This window comes from Monodon monoceros, unplaced genomic scaffold, assembly GCF_005190385.1.
Source record: "Monodon monoceros isolate NGI ecotype Baffin Bay Population unplaced genomic scaffold, NGI_Narwhal_1 Super_Scaffold_17, whole genome shotgun sequence".
NCBI lineage: Eukaryota > Metazoa > Chordata > Mammalia > Artiodactyla > Monodontidae > Monodon > Monodon monoceros.
The window spans coordinates 4,369,923-4,384,882 of record NW_021703773.1 but is presented as its reverse complement, the minus strand read 5'-3'; the positions used below and the strand labels follow the sequence as shown (position 1 = coordinate 4,384,882).

Genomic DNA, 14,960 nt, shown 5'->3' with positions numbered 1-14,960 from the left:
AGACCATCCTTTGTCCTTTGAATTGTTTTGACATCTTTGTCAAAAATCCATGACTGTTAGCATGAAGCTTTATTTCTGGACTCTCTCTTCTATTGAACTAAATATCTATCCTTATTCTTGGGACAGTACTACACTGTCTTGATTATTTAGCTTTGTAATATGTTTTGGAATTGTGTTTTCAGTTTCAAGTTTTCTTGAAAACTATGTTTTCAAGATTGTTTTTACTATTCTGTGTTGCCTGAATTTCTGTAAGGCTTTAAGATCAACTTTTCAGTTTCTGCAAAAGAGACAGCTTGGGTTTGTTAAGGATTGTGTTGAATTTGTAGATCAATTTTGAGAGTATCTGGAGTAATAACAATATTGAGTCTTCCAATACATTAACAGGAGATGTCTTTACATTTATGTAGATCATTCTTTCAATAATGTAGTTTTAGCTTTCAGTGTATATCTTACACTTCTTTCCATAAAATTATATCTAAACTTTGTATTATTTTTGGTGATGTCATAAAATGGAATTTTTGCCTGACAATTTTGCTTTACTGTGGTAAAATACTCAACACATGAAATTTATTACTTTAAATATTTTTGAGTGTACAGTCAATGGCATTAAGTACATTCACATCTTTGTGCATCTATTATTACCATCAAACTCTAGAACGTTTTCATCCTCCCAAACTGAAACTCAATCCTTTAAACATCGATTTACCAGTCCCCCTTCCTCCAGCCCCAGGCAACTACCTTTCTACTTTGTCCCTATGAATTGACTACTGTAGATACCTCATAAAAGCACAATCATCCAATACTTGTCCTCTTGTGACTGGCTCATTTTAGTTAGCATAAGCTTGTCAAGTTCCATCCATATTGTACTACGTGTCAGAATTTCATTCCTTTTTAAAGCTAAATTTTCCATTGTATGTATATACCACCATATGGGTATACTGTTGATGGACGTTTGAGTGTTTTCACCTTTTGGCTATTGTGAATAATGCTAAGAACATGGGTGTCCAAATATCTGTGAGTCCATGCTTTCAGTGCTTTGGGATATATACCTAGATGTGTAAATTCAGGATAATATGGTAATTCTATGTTTAATTTTATGAGGAACCACCATACCATTTTCCACACGGGCTGCAGCACTTCTACATTTCCACCAGCAATGCACAGGGGTTCCAATTTCTCCACATTCTCATCAGAACTTGATATCTTCTGAAATTTTTAAATAATAGCCATCCCAATAGGTTTGGATTAGTGTCTAGTTGGAGTTTCGACCTGCAATTCCCTCACAATTAGTGACGCTGAGCAGCTTTGCATGTGCTTATTGTCCATCTATGTATCTTTTTTGAAGAAATGTCTATTCAGGTCTTTTGCCATTTTTAATTGGATTTTCTGTTTCTTTGTAGCTGAGTTGTAGGAATATCTTACATATTCTACATATTAATTTTCATCAGATATATGGTTTGTGAACATTTTCTCTTATTCTGTGGGTTAGCTTTTTCCTTTATCAATAGTGTCCTTTGATGCACAACAGTTTTTAATTATAAAATTCTAATTTATCTACTTTTTTCTTCTGTTGCTTGTGCTTTCAGTGTCATATTCAATAAATCATTTCTAAATCTAATGTTATGAATATTGTCCCCTTTGTTTTCTTCTAAGGATTTTATAGTTTTAGCTCTTGACATTTAAATCCTTGATTCATTTGGAGTTAATTTTTTTTTAAGGTGTAAGTAAGGGTCCAACTTCATTCTTTTGCATATTGATATCCAGTTATCCCAATATTATTTGTTGAAAAGACCGTCCTTTCTCCCCTTGAGTGGTCATGGCATCTAACTGAAAATCATTAGACTGCATATGTGAGAGTTTATTTCTGGACTCCTTATTTTTTCCATTGGCAAATTTCAGTTTTCTAATTTTGTTGCCCAAGTAATGTATCAACTTTCAGGAAGGTACAAAAGAGCCCCTCCAGGGCTCTTGTTTTTAAACTTTATAATGGTGGTGTTGATATTGATCATCCAAATGAAATCTCATACTACAAGTCATCAGAGTGGACGATGCTATCATAATTTTCCTCCAACTGAAGAATCAATGAATGAACAGAATATTTCTAGTAACAAAAAGGAAATATGATATTCTCATCCAGTTAATCATACTTCAGCATGTAATATTTTGTCACAAATACCTAGAACATTCTGTATTGTAAAGAAGATCTAGGATAGTATCTTTTCACCTTTTATTACATTTGGGCATGAACATTTACTTGACATGATTCACAAGTGGACAAATATACATGCAAAGTTGATTGAAAGGAGTTAGATGATGTAGGAGTGATAAACATTGATTAATCATTTTAATTGGTGTTTATAAATATAGAATTAAAATATGTTCTATTATAGTACAACATTATTTACAGTAGCTCTAAAGAAAGTGAAATAACAAATATGAAATAATAAAATGTACAGTATCTGGTGAAAATTACAAAATTATGATGAAGGAAATTAAAGAAGATATGTAAATGGAAAGAAATACTGTGTTCATAGACAGGAAGATTCAACAGTAAATAATAAAAATGTGAAACTTCCTAAATTGATCCATACGTTTAACACAATTTGCATCAAAATCATGACAAAATTTTTTTGTAAACATAGACAAGCATAATGTATATGGAAAGAAGAAACCTTAAAATAGCCAAAACGATTTTGAAAAAGAAGAATGAAATGGGAAGACTCACTTTTCCTGCTGTTCAAGATTACCCTATAACTACAATAATCAAAACAGTGTAGTATTGGTGGAGGGAATGACACATAGATCAATGGAACAGAATAGAGATCTGAGAAATAAATCAACACAAAAATGTCCAATTAATTTTTAACAAAGGTGCAAAATCAACACAGTAGACAAAAGACAGCTTTTTCAAAGAATTGTGCTAGAACAATTTGACACCCATAAATTGGAAAATTAATCTCCCACCCTTTATAAAAAGTAACTCAAAATGCATCATGGAATTAAATATAAAACATAAAACTATACCTTTTACAGATATCATAGCAAAAAATTTCAAGACTTAAGACTGACAAAGAATTCATATACTTGACACCAAAAGCATAGATCCAAGAAGGAAAAGAAGAGCTTATCAAAATAAGAATTGGAAAAAAAACCCTTTTGGTCTGAGAAAAAACACTTGGAGAGAATATGTTCAAATCACAAATCCCACAAAATAGGTGTTTGTGTGAAAACTCAACATTTAATAAACAATACAATTAGCAAATGGGAAAAAGATATGAACAGACTTTTCACTGAAGTGGATATGCAGGTGCCAAATAAACACATTAAAGATTATCATTATCCATTAGGGAAGTGCAAATTAAAAACACAATGAGATATTAAAACACACCAATAGAATGGCAAAAAAAAAAAATAGTGGTATCTTCAAATGTTGGCAAGGCTGCAAAAAACCCATTCATTTATCACTGGTGGGGATGTCAAACAGTATATAGCCACTCTGCAAAAAGCTTGGCAGTTGCCTTTAAAATTATAAATGGCTTACCATAGACACAGCAACTGCACTCTCGGCCATGCTTCCCAGAGAATTAAACATTTATCTTCATGCAGAATCTTCCGCACAAATTTTCATTGCAGATCTATTCATAGTAACTAAAACTTGCCATCCACACAATGTCCTTCAATGGGTGAATAATTAAACAAAATATGCTACAGACATACAAAGGAATACTAGTCATCAATACAAAGGAATGAAGTGAGAGGAAAAGACAACCTGAAAAAGATACAAACTACATGGTTCCATTTATATGACATACATGAAATAACATAATTAGAAAGATGAAGAGCAGTTTAGTGGTTGCCAAAAGTTCGGGAAGGGGAAAGAGAGAATGAGTGTAGCTATATAAAGGAGTAACAATAGCAGGGGCCATGCAGTGATGATGCAGTTCTGTATCTTGATTGCGATGGTGGGTACCCAAACTTGAACATGTGGTGAAATTGCATAGAACTAAATATACGCACATGTGAATGCATACACACACGTATACACACATAAGTGTATGTATACTGGTGAAATGTGATAAGGTCTGTGTATTTCATCAATGTCCATTTCCTGGTTTTGATATTCTACTGTAGTACTGAAACATGTTAACACTGACTGAAGCTGAGTAAAGTATTTGTAAGACTGCCCTCTAAATGTTTTTGCAACTCTTTATGAGTGTATAATTATTTCAACATAATAAGCTAACTAAAAATAACAGTGGGATATCATTACACATCTAAAGCTGGCCAAAAAAAATCAAACAAAACCACCAAAAATGACAATACCAAATGCTTGTGAAGTGTGGACCACCTGTGCAGAGTAACTGGGACTCTCACAGATGAATGGAGGGAAGGAAAATGGTAAAGCCACTTTGGAAAATAGTTTGGCTGTTTCTTAAAAAATTAAAAATACACTCATTAAAAAAATACACTGAGTAAACAATCCAGCTATCTCACTTATAGGTATTATAGTGAGAACTTATATATAGACAAAAGTGCCTAGGTATTTACCCATCAAAAAGTGAGAACTTAAATACAGACGAAAGCCTATGTGCACGTTTACAGCAGCGTTATTCAAAATTGCCAAAATCTAGAAACGACCCAAATACCCTACAATGTGTGAATGGATAAACAAACTATATAGTTCATCTTTTCAATAGGAGGCTACTTAACAGTAATAAAGAATGAACTATTAAAACATATGCCAATGAGAATGAATCTCAAATGCATGTATGTTGTACAGAACATTCTGGAAAAGGCAAATCTATAGTGACAGAGACCAGGTCACTGGTTGCAAGGAACTGGCAGTGGGAGATGAATACAAAGGGCAGCAGCCACAGGGAGGATCTGAGGCGATGGACCTGTTGTGCATCATGACTGTGGTGGTTGGAACGGAATACATACATTTTTCAATACTCATAGAACTATATACCACAGAGTGAAGGCTACTGTGTGAACATTTTTTAAAAAGCAAAATATTCTTAATAAAAAATAAATATTAAAAAAGAGACAATAATTTTTTCAAAATTTCCAGAAATACATGAACCTATATATTCAAGAATCTCGCCAAACCAAGCAAGATAAATTCAAAGAAATACACATCTTGGTAAACCATAGTGACACTATGGAAAATCAAAGATATAAAGTAAAAGTCCGCAACTCAGACAAGGAATGAAAGAAGCATTATATTATTGGGATGAATAATAAGAATGACAGCTGCATTCTCATCACAAAACGGAAGACAGGATACAGTGGGATTACATCTTTAAATTGCTGAAAGAAGCAATTCTACTTCTAGTGAAAATACCATTCACAAATTAAGACATTACGAAAACATTTTAAAGACAAAAGCTGAGACAATTGATCACTACAAGGTACACACAAAAAGAAATACAAAGAGAGTTTTACAGGTTGAAAGGAAATGAACCCACACAGAAATTTGAATGTGCTGGAGGAATTGAAAAGCCCTAGAAAATGGTAAATAGGTTGGGATAAATGTAAATATTTACATTAAAATTCTTCAACATTTCATTGGCTATTTTAAGGCAAATACAATGCTCTATTGTCAGGTTTACAACATATACATAAATAAAATAAATAAAAACAGAGGCACAAAACAGAAGCACAAATGATGGAAAGACCTTAATGGAATTACAGTGTTCTGAGAGTTTCACATTGTGAAGTTTAGAAAAATCAAACATGCTACAGTTGTTCACGAATGTTCACCAAATAAATTAAAAAATGTTTTGTGCCATCTACTATCCATATACTTTGGATGTGGAAGACTTTATTATTTTTACCTTTCAGTAGTAGAGTTAAAACTTGAAAGAGGCAACTCTGCTGTGAACTAGCACATCATAACAGTTAACATCCTTGGAATATACAGACTACATAATAAAACTATCACCTATTCTATCATTTAACTATACCTATCTAGAAATCTCTGTTGTACAAACAGAAAAGTTCTGGAAACCATTGTTAAAATTAAGAGAAGATCTGTTAAAGTGTTCATGTCTAGATTTGAATTTAAACCATATACAAAATTTTGATTGACAATATGATCTAGAGCTGCACTGCCTAATTTAGTAGCTACTAATCACAAGTGACTATTTAAATTTATATTAAATAAAGTGAAATAAGATGGAAACTTTAGTTCCTTGGTTGCACTACCCACATGCTAGGTGCTCAACAGCCACACAGACCGTGGAGGTGTATACTATTCCTCTAAGTGCAGACGGCTCTGTTGGAGCACCGTGATCTGGATACTAACCTGACGTAAGCCAAAACCCGTCATTGATACTTCCTCCTGGTGATGAAGGCATTGGTTCACACTGTGGAGGGGCATATCCAGCATCACAGTGACAGTTATGGAGAGTATTGCAAACCTAAAGCCAAAACCAAATTTTAAAAGTGCGTTTGATGTATATGATAGAAATTAAACACATTATTTGCTATTTTTAGTCAATGTAAATTATTAAAGTACTATAATTTAGTATATTATAGGTAGCTTTTTATATTAATGTGGAAAGCAATTCTTAAATTAAAAATTAATATAATAATGTTCATGCAATATCTTTTCAAATGTCCCATAGATTGTCTCTTATTTATCTCTTGTACTTTTAAATAAAAGTATATAATATTCTGATACAACTGAAATGTCTTATTCTAGAAAGGCATAGGAATTATGAAGCTAGAAATTATAAAATAGTGGGAGTTTAAATATACTATGAATTGTGCTAGTTCAAAAAAATTAGCCATGATAAGAGCCAATTTTTACCAAAAAAAAAAAAATGGGGAAAAACAAAAGGGAGAAGTATTCTTAAGCAGACATAGATAGCAAAATTTATTTGGCTAGAAATAGGAAGGCTAGAAAATATCTATAAATGTGATCTGGTGGGTGAATTGAAAGAAGGGCCAGAAACATTATAGAGAATCTAGAAATAGGTTCGTGAAAAACTTAACAAGAAATTAATTAAAATTAAATAAGAGGAAAGAAACAGAAAAGAAACTGTAAATAACAGGACATGTAAGTGATCTGGGAGAGAAAATATTTTTAAAAGACACACAGGTCACTTTTCTCCTGGATTACTATATAAAATAGGAAGCATCAGTATGGCAGGAGGCACTAACCACACAGTTAAAGCCAAAGACATGCTTGGAAAAACTTACAAAGTTTACAAAATTTCTATAACCTGGTAGATAATTTCACAATGGATGGACAAATAGAAATACAAATGGAAAATGTGACCATACATACTTAAGGACTGTATAATTAATTACTGAAGAAATGCAAGTTAACAATGGATTTAGCATGTTTGAAGAGATTCAAAAGACAGAGAAACTAGTCTGACCAGAATATAAGGAAATATGCTTTTTTTTTTTTTTTTTTTGGTACGCGGGCCTCTCACTGCTGTGGCCTCTCCCATTGCAGAGCACAGGCTCCGGACGCGCAGGCTCAGCGGCCATGGCTCACGGGCCCAGCCGCTCCATGGCATGTGGGATCCTCCTGGACCAGGGCACGAACCCATGTCCCCTGCATTGGCAGGCGGACTCTCAACCACTGCGCCACCAGGGAAGCCCAGAAATATGCATTTTTATATATGACAGGTCAGATCAAAAACTGGTATAATATTTCTTGAAGACAATATAATATTAATGAAAATTTAAATGGTACATATATTTGGCTCATCAGATTTCACTGCTAACAATTTAAGAAGTCAGATAAATGTGCAAAGGTGAAGGTATAACAGTGTCCACTGTACCATTAGTTACAATAGTTAAGTAAAAATTTAACATTATCTGAAAGTCCATCAGTGGATAACTTCTCAAATATAGTAAGGAAGAGACATGCAGGGAAACACATTGAAGATGTTCAAGGATGAAGCAGATCATAATGAACAAGAAAGTCTGCTGGCATAAAAATATGAGATTATAAGTAATATGTATAATATATATTGTGTGAGTGTTTAAATATTTATCAGTACACATACACTCAATTATAAGCAATATTTTTATGTATGTATAAATGTATATGTGTAATCCTTAATGAGCTCATTTCCAAAATCTCATAATCTTAATCTAACATTATGATAATAGATTGTTTCGTATTGAATTTTAGTACAAAGTTCAAAGCAAATTATTTGCTCATGAAGCCTATATGATCTGACTGAACACATAAATCACATACATACGTATGAATAATGCAGTCTGCTTTTCTTATTCGATTTCAATTTTCCAAATATATTTCTACACCCCAAATAATTTTAAGCATTATTATACTGAAAAATGTTATTGACATGAATCAAAATAACTATACTTAGAAAGAGAGTAACCATTATACATACCCCATGTCCATTGCACTTTATTTTGGAGATACAAGTTGCGTCTGCGCTGACGTTCACGTCTGTGCAAGATCCTCTGTTACAAAACTAAAATGTGAAAACAACCACCAACGACAAAAATTTTTAATTTAAAGTCAAGAGTTGAACAATTGTACTTGGTATGAAAATTAGATGCACAAGATATATATACCTCAGTTGAATCTGGATTTCAGATCTGCTCATTCTAATAAAAGAACTTGGAGTCAAATGGTGTGTTGTTACCTTATCAAATACCATATTTTGAGAATCAGAAACCATTTTTTCCCTTGAGGGAGCAGAACTGGGCATTTATCCATATTAATTGGTATAAGTACAAAAATAGCCAACTTGTATTGACTGTTGGTAATGAGCTAGGATCTGTCTTTGCACTTTCTATATATTTTTATAATATATACTCATATTGGCCCTGTGAAGGAGATATTTTCATCCTCATTTTATATTTGATGAGAATTAAATGTATACTTTTAAGGTCACAGCACCACTGACTGACAGAACCAATATTCAGTACAAGAACTACTTTACTCACAGAGCCCAATACCAGTGTTCCTGTCATTTTTACATTTTTTTCCCAACTTAAATGACCATATCTCTTATCTTTTGCATTAGGAAAGGTGACCTTGAGAAATTTATTTAATCTTCTTTACCCCAGTTTATCCATCTTTGAGTTTGGAATAATATAACTATCGCAAGGTTATGAAGGTGAAATAGCTTGCTACAGATAAAGGAACAAAAGTGGTGTTTGGCACACAGTAAATGCTCACTAAATATAGGATATTATCTTAATTATTTATTTATTTAACCTGATTTCTATGTAGACTCTATGTTAATATTTGTCTATCCAAATTTCAATTTAATTTGACTATCTTCGGGAGAATCTACTATCTGATGGATTTTCTTAAGTATCTGGTAGAATACCCCCTATCTGATGAATAGTCTAAAAATATCATTATTTTCTATCACCATTGCTAATTAAGGAAAGAACAAATATCAGCTTGTTCACTAACTGAAAGTGCTCTGATAAAGCCAGCAAAGATAACAAAATGTTGGACAAACCAGCATTACCTGTCCACAAAACTATTTTCATTCTAGTGTTCTTAACATTGTCATTGAGGCAATACCAGTCATACTTCCCTGGCTTGTTTTTAGGAGAAAAATAAGCCAGGAAAAGTTAAGAACCATGCTTCTGGTATAATTTCTTTCAGCTAAACAGATCGATTTGTAGCTGGCTCTTTTGTAATGACAGGAAAAGCAAAAGATACTATGAAAATACTTAGCCTTGGTCAGTGGTTGGGACAGTGTTTTGAATATTAACTAACACATTAAGGTTTCCCTCTTTAAAAAAGAAACACTAATAGTGTCCCAGAAGAAATCACATCACAGTTCAAAAAAAAAAATCCTTGATATAACTAAAAAAATATTTCCTGAGGAGAAAGTCTTGGGTTATGTGAGCATGTTTTCATACAGTTCTGTGCATAAGAATGGGTAAGGAAAAGACAGTTAATTTTATTTATTCAGTCATTGATTAGCTTAACTATTTTTTGGACAATTACATGCCCCAGACATTTTCTTCAAGTTTGAAATGATTATGTTAAGAAGATATGCTTAATACCCCTCACCTACTTATATGAGCTACAATCAGTTTGATAAACTCCTGTTCTGTCTTCTAAATAAACAATTCAAAGACGCCTTCTATCACAACCAATATTGAGCAAACTTGCATTGCTGGAATAATGCCTATCTTCATGTAATATATTATTCACTTAATATATTACAGTATTAAATTTAGGAGTATAACATTTATAATTTTTATTATAATTGACAAGGAAGACATACTCTTCTTTATTTTGATAGATAAGAAATAAAATCTCTTTTTCTCTCTTTTCTTATCTATCAATTGATAGACTGATTTTTACAAAGGACCCACATTTGATGAGAATGTGGTAAAGAAGGCTTTACTATCTAACCTCTCTGAAAACAACTGAACACTGTAGAATAACAAATGAACATAAAGTATATCCTTGATGACTTTTTAAAATCACCAGAGAATGATTCCAATTCAAATTCACAGACAATAGCCTCAAATTCACAGACTTGGCACTCACAATAGCCCCCCTTTTCCCAATAAATGAGAGTAAAGGAAAATCAGAAAGAGACAATTAGAAGAGGAGAGAGTAAAGGACTTCCTGGGATTTTGAAAGAAAATGAAGGTCACTGTTGGGTGACATGAAGTGAGAAAGCAACCACAGGGAACACAGTGGCAAAGGGGAGAGCCTAGCTGATCAGCCTTACACTGCTTTAGAGGAGCTGCAGCCTCAGAGTCCTACGGAAAAACAGGAAGAAGAGCTGAAAGGGCAAGATGGGAAAGGGTGGCTAAAATGTGGAACTATCAGTGGAAGTCTGCGCCCAAAACCACAGAACTAGTTAGCTCTCAGTATCCACTACTCACCTCCCCACTTCTCTCAGTTACAGAACACAGTCAACACAACACTTTATCCCAAGGGAGACAATTTAGAAGAGTATTTTGTTTCATAAAGCAATTGAATTAATGGTGACTACAGAATTCGGGCTTGTCCAGTGGTCTGTCCTCCAGAATTGGCACTATCCGATTAAACGACTGGAAGTACCACGGCCTAAAAGCCAGCTTCCAAAACAGAGACTGTCATGTTATTAGAGCGGGGCAGGGGGACACAGGCCAAATGGCAGGAAACCATACATCTTGTAAACAGCGGGAGCCCACAGTCAGACAAAAGAAAAGCAGAAACCTCCAGACAGACAGGAAATCACACATTTTGGGGTGATAAATGTCCTGGAAGCAGACAAAGAAAGGTGGGAAAAAGCAGGAATCTCTGGCATCTCAATGCAACCTGTTGTCATTAGGCCCTCATTACAATAAAATTACCTTGCAGATAAGAAGTTCCCATCATGCACTGACTCCATGACACTTCCAATCAAGGCTAAATAAGGACAAAAATCCCTCCTACCCTCGGGAAGGTGGAGCTGGGATAAAAATCAGGGAATTTTGACCCTAAACGCCTCCCTCCCCAGTGAATATTCCACCCGTTCATTTCTACGCCCCACATAACTGGCTTGCCGAAAAACTCAGGGCAGCTACTCTCCTGAGCCTGCCCGCTCTCCCCTTGAGCGCATACTATTGCTTACATAAATCCTTGCTTTGCTTTCTTGACTTCCCTATCTTGTCTCTGAATTCTTGCTGTGATGAGACAAGAACCTACTCCCTGGTAACAATGCGACAAACTTCATTTGCATAGAGAGAGCTGCCAATTAGAATTTTAATTAAAAATGGTGTGGGATAGGGCTTCCCTGGTGGCGCAGTGGTTAAGAGTCCGCCTGCCAATGCAGGGGACATGGGTTCGTGCCCCGGTCCGGGAAGATCCCACATGCCGCGGAGCGGCTGGGCCCGTGAGCCATGGCCGTTGAGCCTGCGCGTCCGGAGCCTGTGCTCTGCAACGGGAGAGGCCACAACAGTGAGAGACCCGCGTACCGCAAAAAAAAAAAAAAAAAGGTGTGGGATCAAAAAGTCACTGCCAGCTTAAAGCTCCTCCAGACCAAGCAGGAAAAGTCAAAGTCTTTGTTTTTCCTTCCCTTCCCTTTCTTTCCCGTCCCCCGCCTTTCTCTTTCCTTTTCCTTCCATGGGGACATTGCCCAGTTGGGCATGGGCTAATGACTGGACTTTCCCAGGCAGAGAATCTTGCAGGAGAAATGGATAAACTGTAATGTTTTCAGTGGTCAAACAGGGCTGGTGTGAGAAAGCAGAGGTCTTTTAAATAAATGACTCATTTTTCAACAGGACATTTGCTGAATTTAAATGTTATGTGGGATGATAGAAGGCTAGTTACCTAGCGTAGCAATTTTCTATTAGTATTTGTATGTCTAGTGCCCATATGGTTTTATTCCAAATGTTAGTGTAATTGTGTTTATCCAGTTATATACTGGATAAACTTCATTTGGGGTGATAAATGTCCTGGAAGCAGACATATATACTGGAAGTATACATATATACTGGATAAACAGCATCTTATATAGATGCTGCTTCACTCTCACTAATTCTAAGATTAGTTTTATTTGTCGTTAGTTTTCAGAAATTTTATTATGCTGTATCTTACTGGATTTCACTGAGTTCATTCTATATCATGTACATTCAGCTTCTTGCATCTGTGGTTTATGCCTTCTGAAAACCTTCCAGGCATTATTTCCTCAAATACTTTTCCATCCTTAAGTTCTTTCTCTTATTCTTCTAGGATATTAGAATGGCTTTTATCATAAAGACAAGGAATAATAAGTGTTGGCTTAGAAGTGGAGTAAAGGGAACACTTGTTCCTGTTTGTGGGAATGTAAATTGTGTAGCCACTATGAAAAACAGTATAGAGGTTTGTCAAAAAGTTAAAAATGGAACTACCACATGACCCAGCAATTCCACTTGTAGGTATTTATCTGAAGAAAATGAAAACACTAACTCAAAAATATATCTGCATCTTAATGTTCATTTAAGCATTACTTACAATAGCCAAGACGTAGAGGCAACTAAAGTGTCCACCAGTGGATGAATAAAGAAAATATAGTATATATACAAAAATATAGTATATATACACAATGGAATATTTTTCTGCCATAAAAAAATGAAATCTTGCTAGCTGTGACAGCATGGATGGACCTTGAGGGCGTTATGCTAAATGAAGTAAGTCAGAGAAATATAAATACTGTATAATATGACTTATATGTGGAATCCTAAGAAGAATAAAAACAAAACAACCCAAGCTCACAGATACAGAGTACAGATTGGTGGTTGCCAGGGGTGGGATTTGGGAGGTTAGGCACAAACTTCAAGTTATAAAAATAAATAAGTCATGGGGATGTACGGTGCAGTATGGTAATTACAGTTACTAATACTGTTCTCTGTATTTGAAACTTGGTAAGACAGTAAATCTTAAATTTCTCATCATAAGAAAAAAAATTATAGCTACATATGGTGACAGATATTAACTAGACTTGTGGTGACCATTTTGAAATATATACAAGTATGAATCATTATGATGTACATGTGAAGCTAGTATAATGTTATATTTCAATAATATAGAAAAATATAGTAACAAATAGTAATAAATTTCAAAAATAGACAAAAAGATGTGATAATATATTTGAATTCTTACATATTTCTAAATCACTTTCCAGAAAGTATGTGCTAATTTATACTTGGTTTAGGATGATAATAAGTTGTGCTTCTCACCATCAATTATTATTTTCAATTCCTAACTGACTGGACGAACACAACTGTTGGATATTCATTTTTATTTCACCAACTTAGAAGTTCCCTGATCTCAGTGTTCCAAGTTTCTCCAGAGTTCAATCTCCAGCCACGCTACTCTCCTTAGTGGAAGTTGTGAGTAGAACTAAAAGTTCCATCCCTCTAATCAGTTGGTCTTTCTGGTAACCAGCACCATCCTGAAGCCATCTAGATGCCCCACCCTGTTACTCCATTAGCATAAATTCGGTTTGATCAGAAGGGGCTCATTATGAATAACAACAAAAAAATTCTTATCAGTCAGGAAATTCCAAGGGGTTTAGGATCTTTGTGCCAGAAACCAGGGGCAAAGACAAAATTATTTTTTTGGTGTTATGCCACATATAGAAGCCATTAGAGTGCTTTTTTTCTAATTAATGAATGATTAAATTAGTTAATAAATTTATTTATTTACTTTGCTATACTTTAGTAAACATTTTGGCACTTTGTTTTTTTTTTTACAGTGATATTATTTTCCAAGTGTACCTTTTTTTAAACTTTTTAAAAATTTATTTACATGAATATATGTTGCATTACTATTAAAATTTTAAAAGACAAACATTTTGAAAATCTGAAACAAATTAAATACAATGAAAGAAGCTTATGGAGCTAAATCCATTTGTTTACAAATGACTGGTTATTGTTTAGCAATTTAGATTTTTGAACCATTTCCATTGTGAAATACGGTACACATACAGAAAAATTGCAAGCTAAAAGTGGAAAGCTCAATGGTTTTAACAAAATTCATTTACTCAACCCTCACTCAAAAAACAAAAGGACCTCTGCTATTACCCAAGATGGCAATCCTCCCAGTTCCTCCTTAATCAGTCTTTTCCCTCCTTCTAAAAATAATTACTATCTAAATTATATGGTACTCCATTTCTTTCTTTCCTTTACATATTTAGATCTAAAACATGTATACATAGGCAGTTTTTAACTTCTTTATCGGAGTGTAATTGCTTTACAATGGTGTGTTAGTTTCTGCTGTATAACAAAGTGAATCAGCTATACATATACATATATCCCCATATCTCCTCCCCCTTGCGTCTCCCTCCCAAGCTCCCTATCCCATGTCTCTAGGTGGTCACAAAGCACCTAGATGATCTCCCTGTGCTATGCAGCTGCTTCCTACTACCTATCTATTTCACATTTGGTAGTGTATATATGTCCATGCCACTCGCTCACTTCGTCCCAGCTTACCCTCCCCGTGTCCTCAAGTCCATTCTCTACATCTGCGTCTTTAT

At 34.4% G+C, this 14,960-nt stretch overlaps 1 protein-coding gene across 1 annotated transcript in view; it reads right to left on the bottom strand.

The window, feature by feature from the left end:
- Window positions 1–14,960, bottom strand: part of LOC114897668 (A disintegrin and metallopeptidase domain 3-like) — a 109,594-nt gene that overhangs the window by 18,378 nt on the left and 76,256 nt on the right. Inside the window, 1 exon segment of the mRNA XM_029226696.1 lies at window positions 6,308–6,422. Coding sequence (XP_029082529.1) covers window positions 6,308–6,422 — 115 coding nt within the window.